The following is a 24,970-nucleotide window of genomic DNA, read 5'->3' as shown; positions in this document are numbered from 1 at the left end:
CCCTCTACATCCAACTGTTCAGTTATGCATTCTGAACAGTTCGCTTTACTTACACTGGGGGCAGGCAAAATATGAAATATGCATTTGACGGAAAACCTAATGTACTATTTTAGATACAGCTTTGGAATGTGAAAATACATGTATATGGTAAGTTATCTGAAACAATCTATGTGTAACAAATATTTTTAATTCTTTAAAAATATAAAATTGGTTATTTGCTGGAAAACATATTTCATTTACGTAGCCAAGGTGCGGGCATTAAGGGAGCTGAAAATGGAAGAAATATTCAGGCTTTTTCATGCAGAACAGAGCTCCTCCAGCTCTACTGGTTTTCAGGGCACTGAAGAGGTGTCCCTTTGCCTTCTACCCCACCATCACGCCAGGACTCGGGACAGTGGCTCTGCCACCTTTGCGCGAGGATATTACGGATGTGGTTGCCATCATTGCTGAGCTCTCACACAACTTTCATCACTTTCCCTACTTGTTCTTCTATCCATAAGGACCATTTAGTTCACAATAATTTGCTCCTTTACTAAAAACTAAGGATGTCACTCAATGAGAATTGAAGCAGTCCATGTTCCTCTTGGAAAAGCTGCATTATCTGTCACTCTGCTCTGAAACAGCAAAAAATGCTACTGCTCTGGTGATCTGCAGCAGAGCAGATAAACAAACATCTGGGTGCGACCCGCGTCTGGACGCTAAAAGGGGACGGAAACCACGCCGTCTCCACCTCTGTCCCAGGCAGCTACAGCAGCAGTGCTTGGCCTGGATGATAACAAACGAAAACATGGAACATCACCTTCAAATGCATTCATGGCTTCGCCAAACTAAAAGACGAGATTAATTACATGACCGAACAATATCAAAATGGGGGTAATTCCAAAACGGCACAAGTACCAACTGGGGACCAGGGAACAAGAGCATCCAAAGGCAGCCAGACACCCTGGAGGAGAGGCTGAAACGCAGTGTTGTCAGTGGCCGGCTGACAGGCCAAGGTTCTGACTCCGCCACTGACACGGCCTAAAGGAGTCGTTCATGGCTGATGGTTGAATAAAATTTAAAGAGCTCAAAAAGTGTTTAAACAGTCCCCCCAAAGCAGTATGCTTCCTGCACTGTGTAGCAGACCTCATGTGTCCCATGTGTAGCCACGCATTTTACAGTGGAAAAGGTTAATTTAATTTTTTCAGACTGGGCTGTTTGACAAAAGCAAAGGTGTCTGAGTTTTGTTTTTGGCTTGAGGTGTTGTGTAAACAAGGTCTACCTGTGTGAACACCTGGGAATTGTCAGGTGGCATCAAGCTGCAGCTGGTGCTGGGTGTGCCCAGAGAGGGGAGTGAATTAGTGACCGTGTCTTTAAGGTCTAGACGGTGATGCCATTTCTTTCCTGGACAGTGTTTTTTGGCACCCAGGATCTCGCTGATGCAAATAATGAAGGGTGTACCTGCTGTGGGTGCAGGAGTGATTTATTTAAGGGGTTTTCAGCAGGGATGGGAAGTGGTATTTCGTTCAAGGAATTGCCAACCAAGTAACTGCTAACTTGGCCTGAATGACGCTAGGCGATGTCCAAGGCTGCACAACCACAATGGGCCACAAAAAGCCGTCACAGAGCATCAAAGAATGAGGAAAGCCCAGCAGAGCTGGGTCACTAGTGAACACGGCTCTCTCTCAGCTACAGGCGGCCCGTCGGAAGAATGGGGAAAATGCCTTTGTCCAAGGGCTGTGCCGAGGCATACAGGGACAGGATAGTCCCTGATACACAGGTTTTACAAACAGAATTGTTAGAAGTTCTAGGGTAGGAGGAAAGAGGCACGGGTGTGAGGGAACTAACCTGGGCCCCCACCACATCCCTGGGTCCAAGCCAAACCCTTACGTTACTTATTTAACCCTCGTAATCACCACATGTACAGCAGAGGGAACTGAGGCTCTAGAAAGCTGGCTGACGCACTCAAAGCACGTGGCTGTCTACAAGAGGGAGTCAGTGATCTGTGCCAACTCGGGCCTGGCATCACCAAAGCCTGAGTCTTCCTATCCCGCCACAAGAAAATCAGTCGTGGACAAGGGGTTTTGCTGGATTCTGAGGCGGCGAATAGAAGGAAAAACACCTAAGCTTCCAGAGGGAAAAGGACCAAGAGAGATAGGAACATATTGCTTTCCACAAGGAGAAGAAATCAGCGTTCATAGCATATGTGTATACAAATATATATTTGCAAGGCTGCATTGAATCAAATATAATCAGAGAGAAAAAACAAGAAAGATTGGGTTTAAAGACAGAGTGAGAAATATGCTCAACAATCCTCCAAATGAAAACCAAGCCCCAGGTAGTAATAAGATCTTAATAATATTTCTCCCTCTCGCCACAAAACAATGCGGTCAATGGGATAACTCTGCCCATATATCCTGGAGATGCTGAAAGGGCTGTATCACCTGAAAACACGCGAGGAAATGAAGTGAATTTGTTCCTTGGGTCACACAACCAAGACGAAAAGGAGCCACGTTCACACTGAGCCTACCCACCTCCAAAGGCTGGAGGACGGAAACCACTACAGCACGCCTGTAGGAAGACTATTATGGGGACGATGTTGTACTGCATGACCCTTTCTATAGCCCAGTAAGGAACAGGAAGGAGACCCAAGAAAGTACAGGGCACCCTTGTGCTAGGAAGGTTAAAGATGGCCACACATATAAAGCAAATTTCAAATGACGCAAAACCCCTGAAAAAAATGTACAGGTCAGCTTAGTTCAGCAAGCACGTACTGAAGCCATGACACTAATCCTCTCCAAAGACACTGTGATAAACACAGGGGATAAGGTCTGAACAGACAGAGCCTGCCCACGGAGGATGTGGAGTCCAGAGAGGACACGCAGATAAACGCTCGTACAATATGGTACGAGTTACTAAGAGGCAGGCCTGACAATGGAACTACGGGTGTACAGAGGTCCCACGGGGCGCAGGTGATGGCAGACTGGGCTGTGTCTTGACATACAAGTAAATGGTAGCCAAGCCACAGGGTAGAAGTGATGACAGCAGGATGGCCATGAAAACGGGCAGGAGGAAGATACGGCAGGTAGGTAGTTCGGTATGACTGAATGCCAGAGAAGCTCACGGGCCATCCCGAGAGCAGGCCCTTCATGATAGCCAGTGGGAAGATGTGAACATGTTAAGCTGTCGAATGATGCAGTTCAGATTTGCGTTGTTTGAAACTGCAACCTGGACACAGTGGTGAAGAAGCCAAGGGCAGGCGTCAGGAAAGGTGACTGTAAGAGTCCCAAGGAGAGACGGTGGTGGGCCAGCAGGGGCAGGTGGGAGGGCAGGTGGGGGCACAGGGCTCCCAGCATCAGTCACGGGCAATGACCAAACTCTGAACAAGTCCAGCCTTCACAGAAAGGCCTCTGTTAACTTCTTGGCAGCTATTTTTCTGGTGGGTTGATGGGAAACAACGATTAAGTTAATTACATATTCTAGATACTGGTAAGCTTCTGCGGTAGGCACTTTCTAAAGGGTGTCACCGAAAAGGGACAAAAGTAGAGCCAATGAAAGTATACTGAGGTTGTTCTAGAAGAAAAAAAGAAAAAGAAAAACAGGCTGGAACCAACTTGTAAATGCCATTTCACTGGTAGCAGGGCCTCTCAAAATATACCTGTCTGGCCTCTGGAGTGTGGCAGAAAGAGGAAGGACTGGTTAACTGGGGGCAAGAACCAAAAGAATGTAAAAGAAAGAAGCTGTAAAGGAGAGTCATGGTCATGAGGGTTTGGCCACGTGCAAGGTAAAGTTACGAGGAAGAAGTGGCCAGGCCCAAGCAAAGCAGACATGCCCAGAGCAGATTGGAGCAGGGAGTTGGGGGTTGGGGGTTGAGGGGAACCCGATCTTAAGGAGCTGTAAAACCCAAATACTTCTCCATGGCCCCTGGATGATCCCCTTTTCCTGGAACCCCAGGCACACGCCGACTTTAGACACACTCAGTTGCCTCAGGTTTTGGGGTGAAGGGGGGAGCCTTCCAAAGCAGCAGGCAAAGAATTCAAGAGAATGAAGACCCAGGAGACCCAGGTATAAAAGTAGTCCTGTTACATACGAACCATGTGATCTTGGTGGTAAAGCCACTTAACATTTTAAAGTCCCAATTTCCTCATGTGCCAAAGAGGCCTAAAGCCATCCAATGCACCAGGGTGGTCACGATGGCTACACTACGAACTCTGTGTACAGGAGAAACTGCCAGCGCAGTGCCTGGCATGCAGGAATCGCAGGGTGGAGCTAACCTGACTGAACTCTGCCCCTTTCTCTAATGCTCACACATAGTTATCAAAAGCCTAACTCCTCCAGAACTACCAATGCAAGGGGCAACTGATAATAACTCAATCCTTTTTTTTCAACCCCCCAATTCAAAGCAAATCAATTGTGAAAGTAGCCATTATACTGCAAATGAAATTCAAAATGATGCCATAAAACGCTGTGTTCCTCACGCATCTTCCACACAGAATTTACTGCCATGTTAATAAGCGTACTAAGTAGCACATTTTCACTTATTATATTCCACTAGAAATTATATTGTAAAAGGAGGCAGGAGGAAACTTGTATTCACTGTGTGTAGGCACAATACCAAGTACATGCTTCCACTTACTCTTCCAAATGACCCTTTAAGGTAGGTACTACCCTTCGACTCATTTTACAAATCCAGAAACCAAGGCTCAGCGAGGGAAAAAGGGCTAAACTTACCCAAAGGCACATGGCCAACAATGGGAAGGTCTGAGCTTCAACAGTTTTGCCTGACTCCAGAGACCAGGGTTTTTCACTCAAGACAACAGAACCTCCAAACAATTAGTCTCCTAAAATAGACGTCCAGTTCTGAGATGTAACTGATAAGTCACTTGTGGGTTTATCTTTTTAGAGTCTTTTACCTCGAAAATTCTTCAAAGTTGCAAATACATTGCTTAAATAACGCTGCACTATCATTCATCTTGCTTGTTACATGTGATAAAATTAAGACCGTCCTAATGAAGTTCTCTAAAACAGAATGTACACTCATCAAATACCGAAGCAAAAGCCTATCAAACTCACGGTATCAGTCCGACATTCAAATGTTTATGTTTCCCTAAAATACACACACACAGAATGAGTCTAATTGTTGTTTAACCACCCTGTATGTCAATAAGAAAGATACCATTTAACTTATTTTTCCCAGCAGGCTATTTGTTGATTGTAAATCTTAACTAAAACTGACCAAGAAAAGCCAAGTGCACTTTAGTTTTCTTTTAATATTTTAGGGCAGGAAGTAGCCAGAGTGTAAGACAGCAAACTTTTGTTAAACCAGACTGCAATTTACAAACATAGCCCTCCGAACAATCCCTTCAAGTACTGACTGTTTACAAATGAGTTTTACATTTTATAAACTGGGGCCACAGGGGAACACAAGAGGCAAAAATCCACCTTCCAACCCAGACCTCTTCAAAGCGCATGTGCGCACTTTTCATCATGCCCTATTTCTGGTCCTCTGTCACCCCAATTCAATTTATCTGAGTTAAAAAGAAACCAGTGTATTCGTCAAGGAGTCCAAGTTAATGAGTCCTTAAATCTTTTTAATACTCTGACATCATCGAAGCTCTGATTTTAGAAAAGCTATATTCCAACATTCTGACGGGGTGATGACGGCTGCACGCGTGATCGCATTCTTAATGGTGGCTCCAACTGGGACACAACGTTCACTGCAAATCTTTTTAAAAAATCTGTACTACTAGGAGGAATTTTAAAATAGCTACTTTTAGCACAACTTCATACCATTTTGTTTGTTTGTTTGTTTCTGCACAATTTCAGGGTGAGGGGAGTGTGGTATAAATTACCTCACGGAAACCCACAAGTAACATTATCTGTTAAGGTTAAAACTTGAACTACCTTCCCGTGGTCTGCTGCTGGGGTCTCATTACAGCAGGTAATCTCACATCCCGCCATGCGCAACACACTAAGTACCAGCATCTCCCAATTACACTGCAACGTAAATCTCAAAGGACATCTGAAAAGTCTACACAGCTCCAGCACCCACTGCCGAAACACACCGCCTCTAATGGAACGTGGCAGCTTTCTAACTAAATATTCACACGCAGGGCTGGGGATGCTCAGCTCGGCCTGTCCCACACTGAAGAGCGGATGCTAATTAAAAGGCCACACTGACTGGGGAAATGACCGCCTAGACAACTTTAGACACTGTCTGGAGTTTCGTTTTCCTATTTCCAAGTATGTTCAGTGGTCCAAACGTCCAGAATTACACAACTGAAAGAGAGTTAGAGCAGGAGTCCCCCCACGCTTTTGTACGTGACGCCCCTCGTCTACAATGGTCTCTCCTCTTTAGCCTCCCTGCCCCACCCCTTCCTCAAACCCCAAGACAAAAAAAAAAAATTCAAGTGAGGAATCACATGCTCTTTGAGGCCATCGTGAAGTCCCCCAGGTAGAGGCCACCAACTTCTCTTCTGTGTTTCCTCTATGCCCCCCTGATATGTACTGTTCTCAGACTTTTCATGCCATGATTTCAACAGTTGTTTGTGGGCCTGTCCACCCCGCTAGGTTGTAAATGTCTGTAAGAAAAGGACCGTGTCTCCTAACCAACCAGGCACAGAACTTGGCACTCGGTTGGAGAGCAGTAAAACTCAGGGGAATGGAACGCAAGACCACCCTTCACATCTTGGAATGACCAGCACCTCCCAACAGGCCTTACAAGGCCTTAATGCTCACTCCAACTGGGGTATAAAAGATGTTCTCTGGTGGTGTCGGTACCAAGAAACTTCTGGTTTCTTTGCCCACTGCCCTTCTAACTTTGCCAAATTTTATCTCAGAAGTTTTTGAGAAAGCACCTTTTTAAAAAGCCTTCATAATAGCAGAGGGCACCCAGGGTGTATCTGTTCTTACTGTAATCATTGGGCTATTTCTGCAACTGTTTTTACTTCAGCTAGCAAAACCTAGACTTGATATAGGCTGTGATGCAAAAAAAAAAAAAAAAAAAAAAAAAACTGTCATAATAGCAGTAATTGCTTTGAAATATCTCATCTAAGCCAACTTTCTTCTCATGCCTCTTAAGAATTGCCAGTCCCTTCAAATATTGGCAGTTTCATTTATTCAGATCCTCCGATATATAAAATTTGCTGACTTTTCCCCCTTTGAGTTGATACAGATATATAAAAACTGTGAAGCTTTTTTTATTTTTTATTTTTTCTGGCTAGAAATGAAACTTTTCTGCCTGTGCAAATTATAGGGGCATTTTAAAATTACCATATGTTTTAGATCAGAAGGTAAAAACAGTACAGCAGTGCCTGAAAACTTTCCAGCCCAGGAAAGCTGACAATTAACTCACTGAAATACAGTTCAAGTCCTCAAGTTCCCCTATTCTTATAGCTAGTGGTCCCATTTAACATTTAAAAATTCAGTATTAGTAAGGTTACCATTTTTATTTTGTGCTCACTTACAGGTACAATGTAAATATACGTAGGTACTGCATTTAAATATTTAGCCCCAAATGTCATTTTAAACTTAATTTTTCCACAGAGCTATTTGACTTTAAAAAGATAAGAAACTTTTCTAAAATTCTTAATCGCACTTCAGTGTATATGAGCAAATGTGTGCTGTCTGGCCGCTTTGCACACCCACACACCCACCACTCCCCCTTCCTGATACTGCACACCACACAAGTATAATAAACCATGTTAATATTTCATACCACTGTGAAATATGCTGGAGTATCAATTCAACATCTGCTGTCTTTAGGGTCTGGGAGTCCCGCAGAGACACTTTCAATTTGTAATTGAGTTCTATGCTGAATTAATCAGCAGTTTATCTTTTTTACTAAAATAACGTCTTCACCACTAACCCAGATTTACATTAACAATTTATGCCAAATTACCTGCCAAGGCAAAACTTACAAGATTCTAAGCTACCATCCAGTAACACTCAGTCCTATATTTCATTCCTTATAGTTCTCTAGCCTATATACAAGAAAAGTGGGAAGCCATTGTTCCAAAGCTTGCAGGCCTCTAACCACAGATGACCTCTGGATTCGTAACACAGAGACTCACTTTTGACTTGAAATTCAGGGGAGGTTTCCCGTTCCCCTGAAAGCCACTGTTCAATAGGTTATGATTCAAATCGTTACAAAATAATATTTCTAGAATGGAATGAAATCAGTGAATAATAAAAGAACTTCTCATTTCTTTTGCCCAAGGAGCTATGACATTCCAAATCTTGGCTTGGCTCGAATAACAGGAAAAGACAACCTAGATAAAGGCAGCATTTTTACTGCCTTAAATTATGTACCTGAAACCCAAGTTAGTAAAGGCAATTCAATATGATAAGAGATGGAAAAAGAAGTCCATTTTCTCTCTGATTCCACGATGCAGAATATTTTCTTAGCAATAATATTTTCCTCTTAATTCCACCTGTACAGTTGAAAGTCACTAAATACTTATTTCTATTCAAAATGATCTCTGGATCTAGCTCTTGCCTCTCTCTCATTACAGAGTCTCTGGTCACAAAGAAGTTATGTTTTGCCTGCTGGATCTTTGCCACAGGTGCAGCAAGCAATATACTTTGTGAAATATTTCTCCTATATGGTATATTTCCCCCTACATTCCAGTTATAGGAAATATGTAAAGTGAAAACATTTCAAATGGAACACCTGCTCCAAAGAAATGCATCACAAATAATTACCTATCTACTACACAGTAAAATAATCCCTTCTTTTCAATCTACTCTGCATATCGCTGTATAAGGAATTTTTACTACCATATAGAACGGCCTCTTTCAATACTACCTCTGGATTACAGCACCCAGTGTAATGCCATGCATTCAGCTGGTCCCCAATAAGTACCTGCTGACTGATTACATATTGATTATATAAGAAAATTAAATTCAGTGTTTACAGAGCAGAGAAGACAGAGAAAAATTTTTGCACAGAAATATTTTTGGCAGAAAAATCAACAAAGAATTCTCAAAATCAGTAACTATGGCAGTTACACCATTTGTAGTACTTTCATGAATTCTCAAAGAACTGGAAATAGAGACCTTCAAATTGTATACAAGGTCACTTTTGTAAAAAGGTCACTAAGGTTTGTTGAATATTGAATTCCAGAGGCCAGGCCCCAAGAGGAATCCGTTCCCAGCTCACTGGAGAAGGTGGTAAGCTGTATCTTTCCTTCTTGGCCTTCTCCCATCTAACCCCCTTTCCTTCCCAAGGCTAAATGGGGGAAAAACTTATTTTCTAAAATTTCCTCCACTCCTTCCTGAAAATCCCACTTTGAACTTCAGCTTTTATCAGAGGCAGAATACAATGGCAAGGGTGGAAACGATAACCAGCCATGGCCATGAAATGGGGCTCCAGAGATACAGAGACCAGGAAGACACTGACTTATCCAGAGGAATGGACATGTCGGGGTCATTTCTAAGTCAAGGAAGACTAAGGAACCCTAGAGAATCAAAGGCAGAGAAGCAATTACATGTGACATTCCAAACTCTGTATGGTAGGAGCAAAGTCTTGCTCTTGAACTAGGTGAAAAAAAACAAAAAAACTTCCATCTGCCCTATAAACTACAAAATGAAAACGTTAGCAAGATCCCAGGGAGTAACCCTAACTCAAGAAGTCCCTTTCTGCCTTTCCAAAGTTGGCCTACCTAGGATCAAATTTAGGGAAACAAGCTGACTTTTTAAGAGGACAACTCAAAATACCTGATGCTGGTGAGAAGTCTTAACCATCAGCAGTGTCTTCTCACTGCTATCTAGTCTAAGGGTCTAATGGTAATTCTCCAAATCACGCACTGCCAACTTTCAAATCACCAAATCACTGCCAAAGCACCATATGCCAACTTTCAATATCTGTTCATTTCTAAAATTAACTGTTTAATGCCACTGGAAATCACTACTAAGAATAATTTTAATCAAGGCCATAGAAATTGTGTCTTGGGGTTCTGACATCTCTAAAATTTTATGCTTCACATTATATACAACCAGAGATAAAAATATTGGGGAAAATTAATATATTTTTTTTATCTAAAAATACACAATTTACTATGTCTAACAGGGCTTAAGGAAAGCCAATAACCAGGAATTAGGACCAAAAGCAAACAACAGAAACAGCCTCAGGGAGAACCTCTAAAAAGGACCTTTCAATATTTAAACAAATGCATAACCAACCCAATTACTGCCCAAATCCAGTGTGTAAAGAAGGGTGTCAAGTGTTCCAAGAGCGCCATCTAAATATCCCCATAGCTGCATTAGCTCTTAACCAATAAGGAACCCATCAGAACCACAACGAGATATCAATTCACACTCACCAGGATGGCTACAATAAAAAAGACAGATAACAAGTGTCGGTGAGGATTAGAAATTAGAGTATTAATACACTGTTAGTGACCCAGCCACTCTGGAAAACAGTCTGGCAGTTCCTCAAAAAGTTAAACAGTTACCATAAGACCCAGCCAATCCCACTCCTAGGTATATACCAAGAAAAATGACAATCTATTTCCATACAAAAACTTGTACACAAATGTTCACAACAGCATTACTTGCAATAGCCAAAATGTGGAAACAATCCAAATGTCCATCAGCTAATGAATGAATGAATAAAATGTGGTATGTCCATACAATGGAATACTATTTAACCATGAAAAAGAAATGAAGTACCAGTACATGCTACAACATGGATGAAATATTAAGAAAATATTATAAATAAAAGAAGCCAGCCACAAAGGACCACATATTGTATGATTCCTACCAAATGAAACGTCCAGAGCAGGCAAGTCCATAGAGACAGCGGTGGGTCAGTTGTTGCCTAGGGCTGGGAGGGTCGGAAGTAAATGGGGAGTAACTGCTAATGGGTATGGAGTTTCTTTTGGGGGTGATAAAAAATGTTCTAAAATCGACTGTGATGATAGTTGTACAACTCTGAATGTACTAAAAACCACTGAATTGTACACTTAATGTAGGTGAATTATATGGGTGTAAATTACATCTCAATGAAGCTGTTATTAAAATAATAAGGCATCCAACATTTTTAGACTAGAAGACCGAAAAAAGGTCAAAACATCTGGTGACGTCACAAGTCAATCTAAGAATTCACATTCTAACTAACAGTAACTTTTTTTAAAGCTACAGCGCACAATAAACAAAGATGTCAGCATAAATCCTTAATAGCATTTCATAAGAATGAATTTTGGCTCTAACTATGTATTTTTTCCCAGGCATACAAGACACCGCAACAGATGTAGCAACCAAACATAACCTTAAAATCTAAAAATCTGGAAAAGTGAATCAAGTTCAGCTCATTAAACTGACACCTATTAAAGTGCTACACGAAAAATGGTCTTAAACATCATCAATATCAATACAGACAGGAAAATCACTGGTAGGATGGCTATCGGAGGTCAGATTGTTTTTAAGTTTTGCATTGACTTAAAACTCCGTTTGATGCCAACAGGGTTCAAGTTGCACAGGAAGGTGCTTCAGCGAAACACTGATCGTCTCCCTTGATCTCCATTGTCTGCTGTGTGGGTTCCTTCGGCAAACCTCCCAGCAAGTGGTCACCTTCCCATGGAGTCATTAAACCTCTGAATGTCAGCTGGTGGGATTAGCCAGCAGCTTCCACACCTGAGCCCCCGTGGCAGGGACAGAGGCATTTGGATCAAGATCACTAATGAATACAGAATTCGTATGCTGCTTGTCAGGGCTCCTGAGCTCAGAGTCGCACAGATGCAACTTAAATAAGACGCGGACAGAGCAATTGTTGACAAAGATTAAAAAGTTTTGGCAGTTGGGAAAAAAAGAGCACCTCATTATTCAAACATGATAGTCTTGCTTATTTTATTTTTCTTTTCGTTCAAGTTATTCATGATTTGCCTCAAATGGACAAATGCCATTCACCAACATATAAGACTTCCTGGTCTCATTACTAAATTTGGAGAAGGCTATGCCATCTGAACATTAGCTATACAGAGAAAATCAGCTCTCTTGTAAAGAGTATTTGAAAACTTTGGGGAAAATAAAAATCCAGGATATTTGGGGTGGAGAACAGTTAAAAAATGAAAACAAATCTAGAATTCAAAGAGAAGAAAACCGTATCTTCCACAGCCAAACCCCTTATTTATGTTACCCAATATCTCTGTATTTCTAACTTCCTTGCACCTTCCTACTCCCGGGTTCCTTCCAATCACTGAGCTCACCAAAGAGGTTTACACACCTCCTATGATACTTGTCTGGCTGGCTACCTGCCATATTCACAAGACCTCATCAGAGAAAAGGAAGAGACCAGGCAGCCCACACCTCTGCTCACCTGGAATAAGATGTCTTCCCCATTCCGCTGGCAAAGAATTACAGGCCTAGCGAAGAATCTGGACAGCACAGTGATGAATTCCATCAGAGGGCTCGAAAGTTACACTGACCAGAGTTCAAACCACGACTCCATCACTGACTACCTGTGTGACCTCGGGCAAGGCATCTGACCTCCCTGTACCTTCATTTTTTTCTCTACAAAAATGGGGATCACAAAGGACAGACCTCACACGATTGCTGAAATGTAAATGAGAGGATGCAGAAGAGGCTGTGAGGACAGAACCTGACACAGCGGAAGCACTCAACAAGCATCAGCTATTATGACTGCTGTGTTTTCAATACCTTCCCCCATAACAAAAACCCCTATCCTTCCACGGCCTGTATTATGTGTTAAACCGGCTTCTTCCACTGTCATTATGACCACTACATAGATCTGTTTAAGCTTTCAGATGGGAAAGAAGAATCGTATCTATCTATATTACACTATAAATCACCAAGCCTGACGCAAGTATAAATAAGCGTGCTATATGTGATGTTTGTATCCTACTATCGAATAGAAAACAGAAGCAGCTGCCATATTTTAGAGCCAATTTTGTGTGAGCCACCATATGAGGTGTTTTACAGACCACACCTAACCCTGACAGCAGCCTGCAGGCAGGTCTCTGGATCCCCATCTGCTAGATGGACAGTCGTGGGTTGTGTCTCGCCCAGAGTCATGCCGTGAGTCCAGTGGAAACAGACTCACAAGCCCAGTCCCCTAGCTCCTGAACTCCCATGCCCCTTTCCATCTGACCACACTGAATTCATGCTCTGTGTTTTCCTTGGGGACCAGCCCATGTGCCAAACTGAACAGATTCTTTTTTTTTTAATCAAAGTAATTCCGATCTCTTACACTACTGTCCATCTGCAAAGCACAAAGGAATCTGTAACTTCAGTGTCTTTCTATTATTGGACTTAAAAAGAAAATGAAAGTCACTTCTAAGATTTGCTATCAGGACACCATATTGGTATCAACTCTTTTATTATTTAAAGATCTATAGCTGCCTGCAATGACAGATTAATTCTGTTTCCTCAGTAGCTAGGTGTTTGGCATTACGTTTGTGGGGTAACCACAAGCCTTTAGGGCGATAGCTGCTCACATCTTTAGCAATCTATAAGGGCTTCTCCAGAGGCCAGCACTTGCCGAGTGATGAAATATGACTCCATAAATCAGACAGCTGAAGTGGCACTTGTATACGTCACCATCTATCTTCGTAGCTTCTCTCTGAAGGGTATAGGGTAAGAGCTCATCCCTCGGTATTGCCACCAGAGAAAGGACCATAACAGTTGGCACTGACTAAGCATGTGCTACTTAAAACTGAAGATACACTAAGACGAGGGGGAGAAGACCCTGCTGGTGTTAGCGTGCCTCAGGCAGTGGTAGAAGCTTCAGCAACTCATCTTCAAAAGGCAGAGAGCCAGAGCTCTAGAAACCTGCAAAAATTGGCTAAGCCTGCAGTCTTCGTTTCTTTAAGTTGAGCATCTTCAAAGTCTAGAATTGTAACTGTAGGGCACAGCAGCTGCCACTGCAGATCTGATCCTCTCAGCTTTTGGCAGCTCTCAACTTGAGATTCTAGCAAAAGAATTTTTCAAGTTGCTATTATTGCTTGTCATGGATTTATAAATATTGTGCACTATCTGCTGTGGCATGGCTCTCATGGGACGCCAGAGCATGCCAAATGCATAACAGAATGAAAAACAGTTTCTATTCTTCAAATAAATGCTAATTTTTTTTAACTGGGCTCACATGATGTGTTTGGTGACCAACTTCAATAGTACAGAATATGTATGGGGGATGGGGGGAGCGGATTGTCTTTTCCAGCAGCATTCAGCTGCTACTTTCATTAAGCTTGTTTAATTAGATTCCAGATGCTAATTTGCAAGTCGATACCAGAGGGTGCAGGGCAGTTTGCCTTTGAATCCTGTCCCTGTGATGTGGGGTCCCACCGCACACCACTACCCTTCAGCGGCCCTCGCACGCAATTCTGACAATTAGTGCAAAGAGGGAACAGTATTGATCTTGACAGACTAAATATTAATCTTCTACCCATTTTAATGAATTATAATCTTTAAGAGTTTAAATTTCTCACTGGGCCAAATGAAAACATTCCTTCTTACAAAGAAACGGGATGGAAGGAAAAGTAACCTAAGTTATCTGATGCATTTCCTTCATTCCCTCCCACCTTAAAATAAAATCTGTTTTTATTTCAGCAACTTCAGCAATACCCCTGTGAAGCTAAAACCATATTCCAAGGGCTACGATCAAATTCCTTATACTTAACTGGAAAACGACTCATAAGGCCACAGTGTGGATACCAGTAGTTTCCTGCCCAGCTAGCCTGGGGGTCATAGCCAGGATCGGGGGCTTCCTTACTATACCAGCCTTAACAGAATAATAAAAATAATAAAAAATCTGGGGGAATGGCTCCGTACAATTTATCATCACAAAAAAAACCTCTAAGTGATCCCTTGTCATTAGGTCAACTCACACATTTTAAAACCCACTACTGCTAATACATACACGCAATGTCCAAATAAGCACCTTTGCTGATAAAAATAAAGCATGAGATTTATCACCAGTAAGTAATACAATTTTTTATGCCTTCATTTCTGTGGCTGCTAAGTATTAGGAATACTAAAAATGAAGTTATCAAATTGGGAACTACTAAGTAAGGTCGCTTTGACACCTTTCAATGCACTCATTCAACAAATAACTGGTTGAATACCGGCTATGTACCAGTTAACCACATTAGGTATAAAGAAACAGAAATGAATATGCACAGTTCCTGCCCTCGGAGAAATTCCAGGCTCACAGCAAGGAGAGTAACAAGAAAATGAAAATTGTAAGACAGACCACTCAAGTCAGTGTCAGGCCCACAAGTGGGGGAGGATTTTTAACGTGCCCTAAACGCACATGGTTGAGGGGCAGTTTCTCTGACACTTTGAACCCGGGCTTTCACCTGGGGCAGTCACTGGCTCAGATAACTGGGAACAGCAGAGGCCCGTCGTAGGCATTTCTGAATCCCAACGGGGTTTCGCTGTTCTGCTTTTTGGCCTGTAATTTTCCAATGAGCACGTGCCCTTTGCTTCATCTTCGTTTTGCCTGTGTGCTTTATGGGGTGTTTGCTTCGCTGACTCTACCCCAATAGTGTATATTATTTGAAAAGTACACTAGTTATCTTCCTCTATTATCTAAAAAAAAAAAAAATCAGCACTTTCCAGATGGGAAGAAGAGAGAGTCCCCTCCATTTCCCAGGTAGTTTTTGATGACTCAGACTTTACTTTAGCTCAGGGTTATCCTGTCTCAACTAAACAAACACGTACTGAACATCAGGAGCTAACAAAGAGATGATTTCATGGCCCCTGCCCTCAAGGATCACCCTCTCTCAATGGCAAGTCGGGGGAAAAGCGTCTTTTGGAGCAAAAATTAACGTCAGACCCGGCATTATATTATATTATATTTTATTATATTATATTATACCCTTATTTTACTATATAATATAATGTGATATTATATAGTAAAATAAGACCGGGTATTATATTATATTATATAAGACCCAGTCTTATAGAAAAATAAGACCAGGTATTTTATTTTATATTATATTATAATTATATCATATCATACCATATCATAACATATATTATACCCAGTCTGATATTAAAGTAAAATAAGACCGGGTCTTATATTAATTTTTGCTCCAAAAGACACATTAGAGCTGATTGTCCGGCTAGGTCTTATTTTCGGGGAAACGGTAGCAAACTGTGCACTTTAGTATATGTAAATGATACCTCAATTTATAAAACTGAGTTCATTTAAAAGAAAAATTTCAAAACACTACAGGCGCTACCTGGATATGGCATTAATTTTACATGTGGTGCACAAATGCCAAGCTCAAGAAACGATGTTAGACTAGCCCTGTCCAACAGAAATATGTGAACCACATATATAGCTTTAAATTTTCTAGTAGCTACATTGAAAAACGTAAAAATAGGCAAAATTAACTTTAATATTTTCATTTAACCCAACATAATATAGTATCATACTTAACACGTAATCAGTATAAATATTGAGGTTTTATTTTTTTATTTTGTACTAAGTCTTTGCAATCTGGTGTTTTCTACTTATAGCACCTCTCGATTCTGACTAGCCACTTGTGGTTGGTGGCTACCGTACTGGAGAGTGCAGCTAAAGCCAATGAGAAAACGTTAAAGGTTTAAAGGAGGGAGGGACTTCTACTCCATCAATACTACAGTGTAGGCCCTGCACGGTCCAAGACACAGGTTTGTAGTTAAATAAAAAAATTAAAAGTATGGGCTTCCTCCAATGTGTTAGCTTTCATAATGAAGCCAAGAGTTTGTTTCCTCAGTCTGGCCTACAAATGACTGTGTGGCAAACAATTCGTAATTATGACCTAAAAAGGCCCCCTCCCAACGCAATCCTCCGTGAAGGAGGCAGCCGTCACTGTCCTGGCAACCCAGGCAAGATCTGAGAGGCAGACATGCTCTCTGTCCTGGGTTTCTGTTTGAGGCATGTCCAGAATCCTCTCCCTTGCCGAAAGGAAATAAGCAGACTTAGTCATCCAACCCTGCAGTCTCAAAACAGACAAGAAAGAAAAGCTATGGAGCGTTGCCTGCGCCAGAAAAACAGACTCCTGTAAAGACGGAAAATAAAAAGTTTGGAGATTTGAAACCAAAACGTTTCCAAGATTTCTATGCAAATGCAAACCAGAAATGACACCTGGGCTGAATTCTCTTTTACAACAAAGACAGTCACCACAACAGCGTCTCCCAATGCTGCTAAGTAGTCTCAGCCTTCCACTGAAAAAGCACGTCAGTTTCCTCTTCACAGAAGAAAGCAGGGTGACCAGCAGTTGGTCTTCACAATAATTTTTTTTTAGAATCTATTAACATGCCTTTAGATTTTTAAAGCATTATCTGCTGACAGTTGTTGTACTATTATTTGCCTGCTATTTGCTTTTAAACTCACGTCACTGGAAAAGCAGGTGCTACCTTCACTTTCATAAAGTGATTTTTGCTGATAGTCAGCTTCAAGTTTCAGTAACTTCAGTGAATAAAAAAAGTCACATGAAATTTTAAGTTTAAGTAACCAATCTGAAATGGGAATTTGGTCAACCTGTTTTAAGGTCTCACAGCTAATACAAAACATTAAGTTTTCCGAGTTACAAATAAAATTGATCTAAGGAACACAGTCTTCAGATTGATAATATTAGAAGTGTTATTGAAGGGATGCTCATATTTCCCTTCACGTCCCCAAATCACCTCAATATTAAACTCATGGCCTTTGAATCATCTGAAATCCAAACTCTAAATAATGTCAAATTACTTTAGCAGAGTGTTAAGTCACTTCTAATATACCTCATACTTTCAACTTTTTCGGCAATTCTCGTTTTTCTTAAACATACGGAGGTCCCAATCAATTGGAAATAGACAAAGCTTTCAAGAAAATATGAAAAGATTAATGTGGTTTAAAGGAGGGCCTGACATTACTGAGGGCACTTTCTAAATGAAAACCACATCTTTCTCCTTCATTAGTTCTAATGGGGGGGCGGGTAGCAGGGGGCGTGGAGCCTTAGCAAGTCCTCTCCTTTAGTTACAAGACTGGAAGACCTTTATTCTTCTTTTTCATTTTAAGTGCCCTAGTATATCTTCTTTTATCTCTGTATTTAAGAACCCCAAACAGAAAATAATGCTGATATGGGAATAAATTTTCACATTGAGAAATGAGAACACAATCCTAATCTCATTTATAGTTGATACTTGGACCTGTTTACTATTCTTAATTGGAGCAAGACACTATTGTTTTAGTATAAAACACTTAGCTAAATCCTATCTTTAGTCAGGTGCTTTTATTCCTACAGATGTCCAAGAAAGGGAAGAAATCCAGCCATCGGCGATTAGGTCACTTCTGCGTGCTATCCTCACGTACCAAGGGCGCAGTGGCTTCTGGCAGGAGAGCCGTGCCCTGGCTGAGCAGCATCCACAACCCTCATTCTCTGGCTCATATGGCACTTGGCCCAAACCTAAAGGGCAGAGGGAGCTTCAGAGCTCCAATGACAATGAGCTGGTGGAAGAACAAAAATTTTTAAATATGCAAAGCTCTCCAAGGATGATTAGGCATAAAGCATTGTCAAACAGTAATTCCCAGAGACATCCTTTAGAATCTAAACAAAACAATACTGAGAAGGCAGTAACAGCAGAAACCTACATATTAAGAAATAGAGTAAGCCACTCATAAACAGCCTACTAATGATTGAAAACAAGTTGATACTCCCTGTCAAAACATTAACATCTATCAACAAACCAAGGGCAGATGCTGAAGGCTGCCTGAAGGACGTGTGTGCCCACAAGCTGGTTGAGCGGTGAGAATAAAGCACAGTGGAGGAATAACGTGGTGCCATGAAGTATCCAAGCATACTAAACACTCCTAGGAAAGTGACAATGGAAAGCCTGTGGGCTTGTTCTTGGAGATTTTGGGGGTAGGGGGCTGCTTAATCGGGAGAACATCTATCATAAAGCAGACTTAGGTGGAATGCCATTCAGAAGATACCCACCTCCCTCTCCCACCACCAAAGATAAGAAAAGCATGTCCTTATAAATGTATTGGAGATACTAGAGCCCTCACACTGAGAACAGTCCACAACACACACAATCTTGTCCCCATCTTCTGCTGCCAGATGCACAATAATCTACAGGGATTTTTAAAACTGCCCCCATTTTCAGGCCAGGACTGTGTGACATGCAAAGACATACATCGTTTCTCAATTCTTAGTGAGAAAACAACAACAAAAAACCCTGTCATTTTGAGATATCATGGCACAGAAAGCTTAGTGCACATGAAAACATTCCACAATGCAGCAGCATTTACAGCCAAGAAGTTTCTGAGACAGCCCAGAGGCCAGAGCAAAGACCCGAACAGTGCTGGCTCCTCAAGCCCGAGGGAGGGCACGGCAGGGCCACTCCAAAATGAAGCTTTCCCCAGCAACCGGTCTTCTCCACAAACGTAGTATCTGTGCCAAAGAGCATTCCAACTAACAACAGTGCTGCGCAAGCTTTGGAGGAATCGGCAATCAACTTGCACACAACTGGAAAAATATTTGAAAGAATAAAACTGCAGGGACTTACATACCTCCATATCTGGCCTAAATTTATCTTCAAACACAGCCATTGCTGCCAAGGAGCCAGAACCTGTAAGAAAAAGATAACATTTTAAGTGTATTTACCAACTCCTAGCTTCTCAAGATTACCTCGGGGCAGCAAAAATGGCAAAACATGCCCGATGTCACATTCAAGTACAGTGTAAATATTAATCCTGTAGGCCACATAAAGCAGGTAAACACCGCTCTTCAAAAGCCTGGAGTCACATGTACCACTATCTTGGGTACCCATGCAACTGGCCCTACTTCTACTACAGACAGAAGTAATTGTAAATTATTCCCAATAATGTGCTGAAGCACAAAAATGAGGTTATGGAGAATTCGTATTTTTTCAAAAAAGTGAATGCCACATAATTTCACGTATCCTATGCTGTAAATCTTGTGCTCCACAATTGTGCCTTGGCAGGCTGCTGGGTATAGCGCTAAATACCAAGCCAGTTAGAAAGAATAGACTGTTTTAATGAGCTGGCCCTGATAGAGTCACCTTGACACACCGGGAAGAAACCACAGCACTAGCAACGGTAATAGGACTGCAAGCTGCAGCCACCAGGTGAATCCAGCTACAACTGTAAAACACTTTATTATGTGGCATTTATTTGGAGCTATTATTTTTAGTTTGTACTTTGAAGAGTAACAGCTGAGTAGACAAAATGACAGACAAAGAAACAAAAATTTATTATCACAATAGCAAATGGCTGAAAGGTTATGCTGCATAGATATTAACGGATAGCAAATTTCTCTCTACGAAAGTGGGATGTAAAGTAAAGGCATTACAAATAAGTATGGGCTCCCTGTGAATGGATGCAAAAGGCAGCTCAGCACTATTTGAAATTTTAAATTAAACTTGCTTTGTTCGGAGAATCTTTAGAAAACCATCATCTTGTCTTTACAGGGGCCTGGCAATATTTCAGGATATTCTACTTTTGGGGAGAAGATAGAGTTGCCCACAATTTTTTACTCCAATTAGAAGATTTTTTTGGCATTTATTACTTTTTAACTTGTTTTGCATAACACTATCTATTTAGCTGGGTCACAGAGAAAACCATATTTTCTATTTAAAATGATTTGTGTACATCGCTTGACCACCTCAATGGTTTAGCAAAGGAAAAAGGCAGCGATTAAACAGTTTCAAATGAGGTGTCCTGCTGATTTTATCAAGTCTGCTGAATGTATAATGAAAAAGGGGAAGCTGACAGCAACGCTGCGCTGAGAAAATACAGACTACCTTATCTGAACCATTTAAGGAGGTCCAATTATAGATCAAATTTAAAGGGTAGGAACAGCAGATTTACAGACACAAATCAATGAACATGGTAATCCCAATGAATATGACAGATACTCCTGTTACGGGATATTGCTGCGGTTCAGGATCATTACCTTCCCAGCACCAGATACATCACAGCTAAAGCAGTAGGAAGCGTCAAGTGTAGCCCGGCATTACAAGCAATGACTATTCATTTAGGCTTTGGGAGCAAAAGGCAACCCCATTTTCCCCTCTCAGGATTTTTTCTCCTTAAAAAAAGGGGGGTTATCTAAAGGGATATTAAAAGCCATTTGGAAAGGACATAGAAATTAAACAGATATTAAACTGGAGCACCCACATGAAACAAACATATATGCAAGAGCAAATGCACCACAACCAAACTTCTGACTTTCATAGTAAACATGTCCTTGAAAATCTGGAAATAGAGTCAAAGTCCACCAATATTTTGAGTCACACGTTTACTCTGAGATTCAGGCACCAGTGGGTGAAAGTAACCTAAGTGTCTGTTTTAAGGCACAGGTGAGAACCCGTCTCAGACTTAGCAGTGAAAAACAAGCCGGTTTTGTATGGAAAACAAAAGTACAACTGTTGTGAAGAAACAAGGAAATTGCAAATAAGGAAATCTCAGAAAAAAATACTTCCAGATACAAAATGCTCTTGCAGAGCACCGAACAGCAGGCTTGCCTCCTTCCAACCCAGTCCAAGAATATCTCTGTGAAGAGCCCAAGGGTAAATGCACCAGAAGCCTGAAATAAACATTAAAAAAGGACAGGGGAGGGCAGGTATTTACCTAAGAGCTAACAATGTGGAAAACTGGTCAATTACTGTGAAAGGGAAACCCAAGCTTAAAGGCATTTTTCCTTAAACTTTGCTGACCCTGTTTTTCCTCTGGGCCATCCTTTCTTTGGCAGTTTCACAGTAAATACATTAGTTTTACTCTCATTTTTCCTGGGCACATATATTTCCTTCTGCTTAGCTCCATTCAACATTTTAAGAAATGAAAAATATCTCCCTCCCAATATAATAATTCTTCCTTCATCAAAAACTTTTTTTCCTGCTTAGAAACAACGCTGCAGACAAAATTTCTGTAAGTGGAAATTACATACTACACCTACACTCTTACAACAAAAAGTGGGGATGCTTCTCACATTATCAGAGACAGTGATTTTTTTTTTTAAGAGCTGAAAGGCATAGGAGAGGTAAACATAGGACACAGGGGTTCTTATCACATTGTATTTCTGCTTCCCTAGCTATACCACGCCCAACGCATACACACACACACACACACACACACACACACACACACGCTCGTGCACAGTCTTCTGGAGAGCAAGAGCTTGCTAACCTGCCCAATTCTGCTTCCCCTAAGATCAAAGATAAGCGGACTCCAAATAAACTTGAAAATAAAGAGAAATTCAACAATGAAAACAATTTCTAAATCACTTCACAATTAGCTCCTGCTCCCAGCTTTTTAGGAAAGGAGGACTTTGGCGCCCCCTTTTCAGAAATACACGAAAGTGCTAGGACAACTGACTGTCAACAGGTTTCCAGGAAACTCTAATTGTGTGTCTGCTATTTAGAAAACTGAAGTTAGAATTTCAAATGACGGTAAATTGCCAAATGTGGCAAGAGAACCAGATGCAACTTCTCACATCATTTCAAGGCAATGCAACTGGGGAAAGGAACAAGAAGTCGGCCATTAAAAAGAAACAAGATGATAAACTCAACGAGACCAGTAGTCTTTAAAAACGTCATTCAAGTTTCCCAGATTTTGTTTCAATGCCACTTTAAACTACATGTAATACAATAAACCATCAGACAGATGTCACACTAGCATAGCAGCTGTGTTTAAATACATCCCACTTCCCCAGAATGTCCCGAAACAATCCATTCCTTCAGCACCCACCTATCTAACCTGGCACTTTCATACCACAACTCAAGGCAAAAATCCTTTGAAGGAGCATTTACCCTGATTTTCTGTTCCAAAGACAAGGTCATCCTGGATAATCAGTCAGATGATCTGGTTTCCCATTAAGGAATAAATGAACAGAAAAGCCAGGGGACACTGTACATGGTACAGGGGCCCCTGTACTTCACACAGCAGGCATGTCAGGCGAAAGAAACAAGTATCAGAGGGATATGCTTTCCACCAACGCAGGATGAGCTCTAGGAGCAAGGGGTGTGAGGCCTGCCCTCAAAGAACTTACAGTCGGGAGAAGGCAGCCAGAGGGAAGAAACAGCGTTTTGTTCAGCACCTACTATGTGCCACACATCATATGCCATTTAGTGATAGCAACCCATTGAAGTAATAAAGCTTGTTTAGGATTACAGAACAAACAAGCACAGGGCAGGAATCCTGTCTCAGGTGTGACCCTATGCCCCGCTCTCATACAGAAAGTTCTGCACGCCCCATAGTTCACAGCAGACATGATGGTCTCCCGTGACCAGGTTTTAGCCCCTCCTCTTCCCCAGCACACACACTTGACACTCCACCAGCACTAAGCTGACGACAATTCCCTAAATGTTCATACCCTTTCAAGCCTCTCCCACCTTGGCACACAGTAGTCCCTTTGCCCTGAGAGGCCCCCGAGCTCCTGGTCACCCTGCAAACCCCAGCTGAGAGATTACCTCTTCCCAGAAGCCTTCCTTGACCACCACACGCCCACGAGAGTTTCTCACTCTCATCTCTGCAACTTGCCCATCCGTTCAAACTGCATCAGCATGCCTGCGGTCTCTGGTGCACAAGGCGCACTAGATGGAATTTGTTCAATTAAGCGGGGCTGATTTCAGTATAAATGTCCAAATGGAGGAGTGGGGAAACTCTGAGCTGGCCCTCTAGGAGTGATGACAGTAGGAAATGCCTTGATAAAGTGTAAAAGGACACATATTGACTAACTTACCCCACTGGGATGAATACAAGACAAATTCAAATGTAAAGCAAGTTCAGTTTTCAAAAAGAAAAAAAGCCTTTAACCCACAAAACCATGTCCTATTACACGTCATAGACTGGTCCAAACCTCTGGGATGTCATAGGAGTGAAATGCCCTCCTTGGATTTCTGCATTTTATTATCAAAGCTCTCTCTGTCTCATCGGTAGTTTCCATGTAGCTGCTCCTTAGCAACCTCCACCAAGGCTGCCTTTTTCAGCCCACCCACAGTTACTGAGGAGCCAGTTTGGCTTCCAGAACAAAGCTCTTCAAAACAGAAAAACGAGGTACCATTCAGTGACCAGCATTTAGGAGTGGCTGTGCAAGAGACTGTGACGCTACCTAGTTACCCACTGACGTGCCCAGCTCACCCACGCCACCGTCACACGCTGCTCAACCACGCCAACTCCCAAAGCACCCAGCAGCCAGGCTATGGACAGAGACGGGGTTGGGGGAAGGATACACAGCTCAGCCCGCTCTCTTCCACGGGGGCCAGGAACTGCTCTGCACTCCCGACCACTGCAGCCAGCCTGGCGGGCACCACTTCGCCCTGGTTGCCCTGTTTGGTGCTCACTAAAAGAATTCCTCCTACAAGAGATACCCCTGCGAGTCCTGGAAAACACGGTCTGCTCCCCATCTCTGACTGTCAGGGCCTGTCTCACCCAAGATGACATTGTGTGTCACCCACACTGACCTCCAGGAGAAGGGGGGGGTTGTCCCAGGCACAAATGCCACAAGGCACTACATCTCCAGCCAATCTTTTTAAAATGAAGTATCTGTTCTTATTAATAGCAGAACACTGGTTATAAAGAAAAAAAAAAGACTAACTCCTATAAGCAATGTAAAAATACAAGCCCTCAAACTCAGAAAAACACGTGCTACGGGGCATTAATAACTAAAAAGAGCTCACAGAAAAATAACATCAATACACCAACAGAGAAAGAAAACAGCAGTTTACAAAAAAGAGAAAAGGCAGAGGCCTATACACATTTAGAAACACTGTTCAAGTGTACTATTAATCAAAGAAATATGAATTGCAATTAACTATTTGTTTGCCTTTAAGATTAGCAAAGATTGGGCCGGCCCAGTGGCTCAGGTGGTTGGAGCGCGGTGCTCCTAACGCCAAGGTCGCTGGTTCGATTCCTACATGAGCCAGTAAGCTGCACCCTCTACAGCTAGGATTGTGAACAATGATTCTCCCTGGAGCTGGGCTGCTGTGAACAGGTGGAGGTCGGTGTGAGCTGCCGTGGGCTACTGTGTGCCACCCGTGA

At 42.0% G+C, this 24,970-nt stretch overlaps 1 protein-coding gene across 1 annotated transcript in view; it reads right to left on the bottom strand.

The window, feature by feature from the left end:
- PSMB7 (proteasome 20S subunit beta 7) overlaps positions 1–24,970 on the bottom strand; it is a 55,176-nt gene that overhangs the window by 8,637 nt on the left and 21,569 nt on the right. The window contains exon 6 of the mRNA XM_019728533.3: positions 19,481–19,539. Coding sequence (XP_019584092.1) covers positions 19,481–19,539 — 59 coding nt within the window. The remainder of the gene's footprint in view (positions 1–19,480; positions 19,540–24,970) is intronic.

This window comes from Rhinolophus sinicus, chromosome 16 (genome assembly GCF_057876585.1).
Source record: "Rhinolophus sinicus isolate RSI-liver-muscle chromosome 16, RSI-T2T, whole genome shotgun sequence".
Taxonomy (NCBI): domain Eukaryota; kingdom Metazoa; phylum Chordata; class Mammalia; order Chiroptera; family Rhinolophidae; genus Rhinolophus; species Rhinolophus sinicus.
Note: the sequence above shows the minus strand (reverse complement) of the source record. Positions and strands in the feature narration are given on the sequence as shown.